General features: G+C 36.4%; 1 protein-coding gene across 1 annotated transcript; it reads right to left on the reverse strand.

Moving 5' to 3' along the window:
- Window positions 1-7,484: 7,484 nt before the first annotated feature.
- Window positions 7,485-10,204, reverse strand: LOC126977965 (uncharacterized). Its single transcript, XM_050826687.1, has 2 exons — window positions 9,718-10,204; window positions 7,485-8,262 (listed from the first exon to the last, which is right to left on the reverse strand). The coding sequence occupies exons 1-2, from the start codon at window positions 9,902-9,904 to the stop codon at window positions 7,649-7,651; spliced, it is 801 nt and encodes a 266-aa protein (XP_050682644.1). The 5' UTR covers window positions 9,905-10,204; the 3' UTR covers window positions 7,485-7,648.
- Window positions 10,205-11,702: the final 1,498 nt, after the last annotated feature.

An 11,702-nucleotide genomic window follows, 5' to 3' on the forward strand; every position in this document is an offset into this window, starting at 1 on the left:
TCATATTTGTTTAGCATTTGACGAAATTACAGCATCTTCACGAGTGTGGTCCATATGACTGTCATTCTCTAGCAATCCCAAACGTTGACAGGCTTCTCTGTATGTGCCGCACAATAGACCATCAACAGTTCGCAGATGTTGGAATGATGTTAGGCCACGAACATTGACTAACAGTAAACGCAAATAAAAATACTCGTCTTGGCTGGGATGTACTGTGTAAAGACGTCTTAGTCCATCGGTGGAAAATACTTAAGGATAACCTGCAACTAGTTTTCCTTGTTTCCGTTGTTGAAATTTCTTTAACGATTGATTCCAGATATAGTATGAAGGTATTTCGGAATAAAGCAGTGTTTTAGCAAAGTCATCTCTCTGGCACATTTCAAAGAAGCTGGTCAATGTCGTCGATGGCGGCTCCTCAACTCTTTGTAATACGTTTTCCATTGTAAAGTACACCCTTTGAACATTTTACAGATGTAAGGCCAAGTGAACTATAGTGAGGTGTCTTCCATGTATTGGAAACGAAAAAATACGCCACATCACTTTGTTACTACTGACATAGCGTCCTATTTGAAAATGAGTGATCTCATCATTTGAATTTTTAGTAGCAACTCCGAACACAGCCAACACTAGCATTGTTCACGTACTTGCAGATATATTTTATCGATTTTACGGAATGGCAGTTTTCGACATTTATGTGAGCTTTGAATGTTTTGTTAAAACAAAACGATTATCAACTTCAATTCCCAGCTGACTTTTTGACTATTGTTGACCTCCCATTGTCATCATTGGATCAGCGGCGATAAAGTGAATGATCATCATTTCCACTATAATAGTTTCTACTATTAATTGTTTTTTAAAGCGTTTTGAACATTTTCCATCAACCATACACGGAGAATTTGGATTTTGGCCAAGAAATACTTATTGTCGAATTTCTGTCCACTGTGGATTGCATGTGAACGTTATAAACAAATCTGTTGTGCCATACCGACGTACATACGACCTAGCATCCTGAACGTATTCATGCGTATGTCGCGGACTTCCGACGAATGTTGCTGGAAGAATAATTGTTCTACCTTCATTCTATGTATTTCCATCAGCATTGATGAGTTCCCGTAGATTAATGTATTCTTCGGAACGCAGTTTTGCCTGGTTCAATCTGATAACTGTCAATCGCTCAGTTTCAACTTTCACGTACATATTCATATTGGTGGAAGAGACGCCGATATTTTAAGATATGATTGTCCTCATTTTCCCGAACCATCAGTCTGAATGAATAATAAGTTATTGAACTAACTTTTCTTGTAAGTTTCGGAACTTGTAAATGAAGATGATAAATCCTCCCATCCCATCTTCACCTTGTCGAAATAAGATATTGTAGTGCATCGAGAAGAATAATTGATAATATGATCTATCGATATATATGATATGATCGATGTGTTTCGGACGCACGCTGCAGTTGATTGCTACGCCGATGTAAAACAATATATCGGTTCTAAATTTTCACCCAAAACGACAAAAGCGACTTCGTCTTTTATTGGCGCATTAAATAGTCTCGCGTGTTGTCCGGAAGGCGTCTTATCAACTTTGACGACAATTTTGTGATTATCAGACGGCATGCGGTCCAAAGCGGTCGTGAATACTGCAACCAATTCGTTATGTTGCTGAAAAAACGTTTGGAGTTGTTTCCACAATTGGTCTTTAACCGAATTATTGTGTGCTCCATGACTTATCTTGCTGAATCGTTTGGAGTTGTTCCACAAGTGGTATTTTCACCGAATTATTGTGTTCACAATAACTTGTCTTCCTGAATCGTTTGGAGTTGTTCCACAATTGGTGTTTTCATCTAATTATTGTGTGCACAATGACTTATCTTGCTGAATCGTTTGGAGTTGTTCCACAATTGGTTTTTTCAACGAAATATTGTGTGCACAATGACTTATCTTGCTGAATCGTTTGGAGTTGTTCCACAATTGGCCTTTTTACCAAATTATTGTGTGCACAATGACTTATCTTGCTGAATCGTTTGGAGTTGTTCCACAATTGGTTTTTTCAACGAAATATTGTGTGCACAATGACTTATCTTGCTGAATCGTTTGGAGTTGTTCCACAATTGGCCTTTTTACCAAATTATTGTGTGCACAATGACTTATCTTGCTTGAATCGTTTGGAGTTGTTCCACAATAGGTCTTTTGACCAAATTATTGTGTGCAAAATGACTTGTCTTGCTTGAATCGTTTGGAGGTGTTCCACAGTTGTTCTTTTCACCGAACTATTGTGTGCACAATGACTTATCGCCAGATGGCGCACATCACGGTTGTGCATAAGGAGGAGGGAGAGTTTGAAAAGTAATGTTTATGGTTTTCAGGACGATTATCAGGGATTGTTCTTAAGCCGCAACAGTGTGGAATAACACATGAAAATTGTGGCTGGGTCTCAACTGTTATTAATTCTATTATAACTTGTACATGGTTTTTGTTTAATACGGTTTCTTTTGAGACAAAATAAAATATTTGTATTTTTAATTTATTATATTATTAGTTATGAGTTTTCAGTGTACCTGAGCGTTGCGAGGCTTCTTCCAAGAGTGTAATTTGTTTATGAGCTTCACATAACTCCTTTTCAAGGATGGATGATTTCTGAATGACCTTTATTCAACTCCACACAATCGTGAATAACATTTACTAGCTCCTCTTAAACAAGCATCTCATTGTGGTCTATTTCCAATGTCAACTTAACAACGCCGTAGCTAGTGAAATTACTGGGCAAATGATACTTAACATCTTATGTCTCAACGAGACGAGCGCATTTGTAGTGCCGCTCAGAATATTTGGGGTTTTTCAAGAATCCTGAGCGGCACTGCATTGTAATGGGCAGGGCGTATTAATAACCATCAGCTGAACGTCCTGCTCGCTTCGTCGCTTATTTTCATAAAAGAAAAAAAAAACTGAGTACACAATTCCTTGGAGGCTGTGAATTTCAGTAAAACCCCTAGTAGTTGTTGTTGGTCTGTTCTTGGCGTTAAAATAATGGGTGATTTTTTAAGCATAGTTTTTTTTTAAATCGAACCAAACAATCAATTTGCATGATATATTCAAAATTTTTATTGAAATAGATAAATTGGTCTTTGCCATTTACGTTTTAAAGATAACTTCATGTAAATGTTGTCCGCGACTCCGTTTCAAATGTTCCATTCGGAAGGTCCAATTTTGCGTCACTTTTTCGAGCATTTCGCCCTGTATTCCACGAATTACGCGTGTTATGTTATCCTGTAAGGCTTCAATCGTGTTCGGCTTGTCCACATAGACTAACGACTACATAACCCCACAAGTAATAATCAAGAAGCGTTAAATCACATAATCTTGGCGGCCAACTCACAGGCCCATTTCGAGAGATAAGCTGCTCACCAAATTCATCCTTCAACATGTCTTTGTTTCACTAGCTGTGTGGCATGTGGCACCATCTTGATGAAACCACATGTCAACCAAGTTCAACTCAGCCAACTGGGGCAAAAAAAGTCGCGTTGTGGTAGATCATTCGGCTTCAATTCTCGCAGAAGTTGAATTTTATACGCTTTCAAACCCAAATCCACACGCAAAATTTAACGCAACGAATGATGACGTTTGGACGCCATTACCAACCAGTGCTGCCAATTTCTCCTCTTAATTTATCGTTTCTGCTTGTCTTGCTACATTGGGAATTAAATAGTTTTCCAAATTCAAGGGCTTTCTTTCCTTACTTTTAAATTATTAGGCAATTGATGAAAATGTCAACTCGCACAAGTACGAGGTACAATGAACTTGAAGTGCGCGGGATGGCAACATTGACCCATTGACACAATTATTGTACAGCACGTTGATATTCGCTCAAAATTAAAAGTCTACATTTTGACCTAATTAGTGCACCGATTTCGTTCATGTTTTGTGCATCGTTAGGAAAGCTATGAAACAAATATGTTACTAGGCTACATTTAATTCATAAATGCAAGAAACATACTGTATAACAATAATTTACAGGTAAATTCAAATGAATGTTTTGTATGGACATTACAAAAATCCCAAACTAGTTGGCCAGAAATTTAATTCAGTAATACATTTAGATTCAAACTAACAAAATAAAGAAAACAAATCGGAATTTACCATTAATTAGTTCAATGTTGTCATCATTCTTAGCAAATGCTAAATGAGGTAAATACCTCAGAAGAAATTGAGTCACAAAATGTTAAATCTTCATTCATGTCGAAATCTGAAATAAAGCACCAGTTTAATTACATGTTAATTATTGAGCTTGCCCTGTGCTTCCCCGGGGGGAAATAGCATAGTATGAGAACTTGTATCAACAAGACCTGGCACACTATGATATATTGACTATTCACATGGCCTCAATATGTATGATGTGTATTAGGGAAAAAGCATACCAGCAGTTTCATCTAGTACTGAAGTAGCATTTTCTGGTAGTGTGACATATCCAAGCTCCACTTGTGGTATTGTATATTTAGGAAATTCAATTTCAGTAACTGAAAATACAAATAAATAAATTGAAATATGAGCTATATAATAGAGTTATATACATTCAGATTTCTGTTTATGGTGATTGCTAGTTACCAATAACATTCACATTGGTTATGTATTATAGCTGCAATATTGTCAGAATCATTACGTGCGTCAAGTCTAGATAAGTTTGTAGATATTGCCACCAATTTCTCTTCATCCTCATTGTACAGAACTGGAAGTAAAATGTTTTGTAAAGTTCTTGCTTGTGGCAAGTCAGTTATTTTTTTACAATTTCTTTCATACTTTCGTATTTTTGTCTTAAGCTTTTCGCTGATCAAAAGGTAGCTCCATCTGATGTAGAATTAAATGTACCGGCCATTTTTGTCCTATGCTCCTTTTCTTTGTTGATTTGACATTGAAAAATTCAAAACTTTTAATCGTTAGATAAACAGTAAGTTTATTTTATTCTCTCGATAGTTATCTGGTAATTTATCTTAGTATTGAAAAGTCAGCCCTTAGTTACTATTCTTGCAGTAATCACATATACACACCAGATTCATAACCACTACAAGCACCGTGAACCCACAATTGGCACATTAAGCATTGCATTCTTCACCCCTTTTATCCTCGCTGTATTTTCCGTTACAGAAAAAAAATTCGGCGTCTTCGTTAGTAGGGACAGTGGTCTCATCTCTCGTTGCTACATCGTCGGAAGAGTCTGTGTTATACCCAGGAATCGTGTCTGATGAGTCACTCTCTGTTATGTCTCTTTTCTTTGTCGTTTTTGTTGTTGTCCTCTTGCGTTTTCGTTATTTTCTTTCTTTGCAGCATCGGAAATGTAATCGGTTTTCAGTAAATATATTTCCATTAAACGGATATATGCCACCAACTCTGAAACCATTAGCAACACTTTCTACAGTCGGGCACTTGATATAGGTTTTTCCGAATAGCTCCACGACATCATATGGTGTTAAAGGTCTATTAGTTTCTCTGAGAAACACCCGAACTTCTTCGAACTGAGTGATTGAATTTTATGCGTACAATGAGGTGGTAGTGACCCGATCGTCACATAATGTTGTTTTGCTAGATCTATTAACTCTATTTTCTTGGTGTGACTGTAATGGCCATCGAGAATCAAGAGCACTGGGGATGCCTCTGTTAGTTTTACGTATGCTACGAAGTGTTGAAACCATTCTGTAAATAAGTGAGTTTGGAACCATCCCGATGGCTGTACTGTTCCTATAGAATCAACTGGAGCTAATCTCATTAAAACATTAGACATATTTTTACGCGGGAAAATTATCATTGGAGGTACAAATATTTCCGCAGGGTTCCTACAAATGACAATAGTTATTAAGGACCCTCTTTCGGCTGGCGTCGTTGCTCCGATTTGTTTTTTTTCCTTTTCGGGCTATAATTAATGGTATTTTACTCTGGACTATAGAGAGACCACTCTCATCAACGTTGAATATGCGTGCAGCAGGGAAAAACTTATCAGTCTGGATTCTTTCAAGATTGTCGTAAAATTCGTCCATTCTTTCTTTAGTAAATCCATTAGCTCGTCTTGAGAAGTTCCAGTTGGCTGTCTTATGGATAAAATTTGCCTCACAGCGCCATTTGTTTCCGAAATGGTAGTAGTATATTAGAAATGACATCAAAAATAATTCTTAAGGAATTAATTTTGAGAAATAAATACACAAAGAAGTTAATTCTTGAATGATTGCAGCATTAAACTCTTGTCCAATGTCAATTAGTAGTTTATGAGGACAACCAACTTCCAGGAAAGTTTTTTAAGTTCGATTGCTACTTCAGCCGCTCTTTTTGAAACCATTGTTCGGAGAAAACTAAGTTTTTTGCGTGATCCTGGTATGTAAAAGCCATTTATAATTTCTGTCGGGGGTAAGTCATTTAAATCAACCTGATCGCAGTGATTAAAATCACTAGATACAAACAAACAGGGATACATTTTCTTAATAATTTCTTTTATGATTGACATACCGTACAAAGTTTAAAAAATTCCAATCCAAATAAGTGGGGTTGAATTTCATATTGTACAGCATTCTATCTCTGCCGGCATGCCTCGTCGCTTGGTAAGTCCCACGAAATAAACGATAAAATTCAACTGAAGGCACTATTTTCACCATATACAATCATAAGAACACTTTCTTTTCAAAATCAAAAATTTTGTAGATGTCTCCATTACATCATTTAAATTTCCGTAGCAATATTGTTTGTTTGTGGTCTTATGTTTCAGTACTTAACAGACAAAAATATTGTAGTGTAACAGAGAGAAAATAAATGTAACTGTTTAACATTTTAACTTATCTATGGTCGGTTGTCATCCATACAGGTTTATTGAATGTATACTTAGTGATTACGCCGTCTTGAAGTGGTACATAAAATAAGATGACTATAATTATTCTAATGTATCGTTTAATGACTTACAATTGGTAAGTGTGCACATAGTTCCACGTTTAGAGCGTGTCCACACGGCGCGTTGCGTTGCGTTGCGTCGTCGCAACGCAAATATTTTGACGCATAGCCGGCCACACGGGCGCTGCAGCGTTACTATGACGCAGTCAACGTTCCGTCGGCGCAGCGGCGACGCACAGTTGCGGCAAGTATTTTGAAAAAAATTCGCAGTCAGTCTATAGCAAATCATGGATCGGAAAAGACGTCTAGCATTGCTCCTATTACTACGTCACCGCCGAAATCGACGCAAGATCACAAGACGGTACTGGATCAGTCCTTTCATTTCATTAAGAAATCGTGATGGACAGTTTTTTTTTTAGAATATCGGGAGTTGCTATTAGACGAAAAGAAGTTTTATAATTTTTTTAGAATGAGTGTATCCAGCTTCGAATGTTTATTGAAGTCCTTAGAACCACACATACGAAAAAACTATACTAATATGAGGAATCCAGTGGAACCAGTAGAAATGCTGGGAATCACTTTAAGGTAACTATATAAATATATTTAAGTAATAAAAATATAACAGTTTTTTTGGTTTGTTTAATTAGTAATCAACTCACAAATAATCAGCAATTGTCATAATTTTAAATTTAGACATTATTTAAGAGAGTAATCAACTCACAAATAATCAGCAATTGTCATAATTTTAAATTTAGACATTATTTAAGAGAGATATCATCCAGTAATTACAAATTAGAAAAATCGTATTCAGTTTCTTCACTTGCTTGAGATGTTTCTGGAGATGTAATTGAATTATTAAAATCAGAAATGTATGTACTTTGAAAATTTGCTGTTTGATACCCATATGGTGGTTGGTGAGACGTTGATGGGCCACTCACATATGATGATGTTTGTCCATACCGCATTTCATCTATAATTTGTATAACTTTACTTTGGAAACGGAGAGTTTCTCGGTCGGAAAATTCTTGAATAGATGGCAATATAGCTCTGAAAAAGGACATATGGCGATTTTCCGGCTCCTTGAGAAGTTTTAGTCCTTCTCTTTCAAACTCATCCATTTGCATTGCCCTTTTGCGCGCGACTGGAACATAGCGCGGAGTGTTGTCTGTGGTAATGTCATCATTTGTAGACGTAGATTCATTGTTGATTTCTCTAGGCGAGTCTAAGCTAGATTCGGTGGCATTTTGTTCCACTTTTCTCAAAAAAAGGAGTTGATTGTATAAATGATACTTCTTCAGTTTCGTAGCGCCCGAGCCCGATTTTGATGCTTCTTTTAATTTTTTTGAATATCTGAAGTAATTATCTTTTACACTTCTCCATTTTTTTATTAAATCATTACCTGCAAAACCAATAGTAAACATAATTTAATAATTTATACATAGTGAATTTCTCGATAAAATTTAATGACATATTCAGATATCGTTAACAAACACTATGTGACCGACTCTGGAATCGTGAAAATATAACAGCTGTTACATACAAAAAGCAATACCTACTGAATCAAAATGTATGCAACAGCTGCTATTTTTTTCGCGATTCTAGAATTAATTGGTTACATAGAGAAAGTTATTTGCTATCGATGTCTGAATATGTCAGTATTTTTTTTCGGGTATCTATCTATCTCATAAATGCATATTATAATAATTATTTTCTTTTCAGATACCTAGGAAGAGGAAATTCAATAACTGATTTACATTTCAAATTCAAACGGGGAAAATCTACTATTGCATATATAATACAAAGAGTTTGTCGTGCTATATGGACCAATCTTCTTCGAGACAACATCCCTGAACTGACAACTGAAAGTTTCCAAACAATAGCGAGGGGTTTTGATGTAAAGGCAAATTTTCCTCAATGTGTTGGTGCCATCGACGGCAAACATATCCGCGTGTGTAATCCTGCAAATAGTGGCTCACTTTTTTTTAATTATAAAGCCTTTTTTTCGATTGTGTTGCTAGCTATTGTGGATTCAAATTACAAATTCGTATTTGTCGACATCGGTGCATACGGAAAAGAATGCGATTCAACCATATTACAAAATTCTAAACTGTACGAGCTAATGATTAACAACAACTTACCACTACCTCAACCCCAGCCACTCTCTGGTAGCAATATACCAACTCCGTATGTATTTGTGGGTGACGAAGCTTTTGGACTGAGCAAACATATTATGCGTCCATATGGCGGTCAAAATCTCGACTTACAACAAAAGGTTTTCAATTACCGTCTAAGCAGAGCCAGAAGATATGTCGAATGCGCTTTTGGGATTATGGCTAACAAATGGCGCATTTTTCACAGACCGATAGACGTGTCCTATGACTTCGCTACTGACATTATAAAAGCATGTTGTGTATTACACAATTTTGTCGCTGATCGAGATGGTTTTAGACAAAGAGATAAATTTGCTATAAGTGTTGATGAATTTCTCCCAATACAACCCGTACATGAAGAACAGACAGCACCGAATGTCATAAGACAGCAATATGCGACCTATTTTATGACTAGAGGAACTCTGCCTTGGCAGCTAAATAAGGTATAATTGTATTATGAGGGTTTTCAAGATTTTCTTGCACCGCCAATTCCGCGATCAGTAAAAAAATAATATTTTATACCTACTCAGCGTAGTCTAGGTTAGTAATAAAATAGTACTCACGCTAATCTAAATTCCCTAAGTTTTAAAATTTTAGAGTGTCGAGATATTAATTTTGTACTGATCGCGGAATTGGCGGTGCAAGAAAATCTTGAAAGCCCTCTTAAATAAAAAAAAAAATAAATATCTGTACTGTGAACTCACCAACTTTATTTTTTCGTTCAGCTGTGAAATTCTCGTAATCAGGAAATAAAACTTTTGATATGTCTTCCCAGGCTTTTGTTTTTAAATTTTTATTTTTAAAATCTACGTTTGACTTGTCCCATATAATTTCCCTTTCCTGTATCAATGTAATCAAGTAATCTATGTCAATTTCTTCAATGGTATTCATTTTACCCTGCAAATAAAACTAATTACCCTGCAAATAAAACTAAATACAAAAACGTAAACGTAAAACGAAATGAGCTTCCGTGTATCCTCTCTGTCAACGCACAAGCAACTGAGCGCTGACGCTCCGACGTCGCACGAGTACACCCCCTCCCGCTTCGTCTCGGGGGCTGCTGTCCGTCATGTGTGCGTTGCGACGACGCAGCGCGCCGTGTGAACACCTTGGTTATTTGTATGTAAAACAACGCAGTGGTAGCGCTGCGTCGACGCAACGCTGACGCAACGCGCCGTGTGGACTGGCTCTTACGCTGGGCGACGCAATGCCCCCTATTTTTCATGTCGCTGCACGTCGCGGGCGTTGCGCCGTGACGTCGTTAACATCCTCCCCCTTTCGAATCTCAAGGGTTTCGAGGAACAGCATCTTATTTGTACCCGGTAAAAGACAGAGATTATGCAACGCTCTGAGAATAATGTCCTTGCTGGTGTATATGACAGCGACTCTTTTAGTGCCACCCAGTCCAGGCTTAAAACATACTTAACATAATCAAATATATATTGAGATTAAACAGTTAAGCTGTTCATATCTGTAATTTTTCTCTCAATTATTTTCAGTAGTATATTATTAAATAAATAAAATATATTCTAAATATCAAACTATTGCAATTATTTCAGGAATCAAAACAACAAAATTCGATTAGTTTTTTTGCAATATACATAATAATTACATGTGATCCCTAGCATTCTATAACCTTTGAACAAGTATATGCCTTGCATTGTCATATGTTTCATTTGCTGCCTCTGTAAAAACTTTGTGTTGTTGGTCCGTCTCAACATCATCACTCCTCAGGTCATAATCAGGATCTGGCATCGGAATATTCTGAGCTTTGGCTATGTTATGTAGGACAACACATGCTTTCACAATTTGCCAGCTTTTATTGGGCCATAGTGAAGTGCTTTCAGAACCCCAATGCAACGCTCAACTGTATTTCTGACAGTGGAATGAAGTTTTGTGTAATATTCTTCTGCTGAATCTGGAGCAGCACTTAAGATATGTGTCATCATTCATGGACGTTGTGCAAATCCAGAATCACCTAAAATATCAAAATAAATAAGATAACTTCGCAGTTTTCAATAATAATGTCTGCTTGTAAAAAATGTAAATTTATTAAAGGGACAATATCAATTTTTTTCAATTCACTATATGCAATTTTTTTTTATTAGAATCACAAATCTGAACAAAGTAAATTTTGCAAATTTTCACCAATTTAACATGTAGAAAAATCAAAGCGTAAGGATAACTTAGTAGTAAAACATTCAATGAATGATAATTTTTCCTATTAAAATATGTCTCCTCATGATCCATGGGTCGGATTATGGTCTAATGGGTTCCATCAATGCACCCAATACTGCCTGGAAATCTACATTTACCATGAATCTGAAACCAGTAGTAATAAAGTAGACAAAATTGGATAACTTCTTGTTATAGTTACCTATTACATAGTATAATGTAAACATGAATCAGCTACATACTACCGTTTCATAATGATTTCCCTCTCTCTTTGAGATGAAGGAAACTTTATATATTTTAGAATAATATTCTCTGTATTTAGTGCCTCTAAACTCATGAAGACACTTACTATATGTGCGCTGTGACATATTACAGAGTTACGATGTTATTAAGTCAAATATTCGACCGAGTACACCATCCTTAAAGGCCGGCAACGCTCCTGATATTCCTATGATGTCGCAAGACAATGTGATTCGATAAAAATAAGGTTTACATCACCGGGAGTGAAGCCAGT

The sequence above is a fragment of the Leptidea sinapis genome, chromosome 2 (assembly GCF_905404315.1).
Source record: "Leptidea sinapis chromosome 2, ilLepSina1.1, whole genome shotgun sequence".
NCBI classification, from domain to species: Eukaryota; Metazoa; Arthropoda; class Insecta; order Lepidoptera; family Pieridae; genus Leptidea; species Leptidea sinapis.

What these genes read in the sequence shown, in the direction of transcription:
- LOC126977965 (XM_050826687.1), bottom strand. Translation starts at nt 9,904, where the DNA reads ATGAATACCATTGAAGAAATTGACATAGATTACTTGATTACATTGATA. An exon ending in TGAACGAAAAAATAAAGTTG is followed by an intron (nt 8,263 to 9,717) that starts GTGAGTTCACAG and finishes TTGGTTTTGCAG; the next exon opens with GTAATGATTTAATAAAAAAA.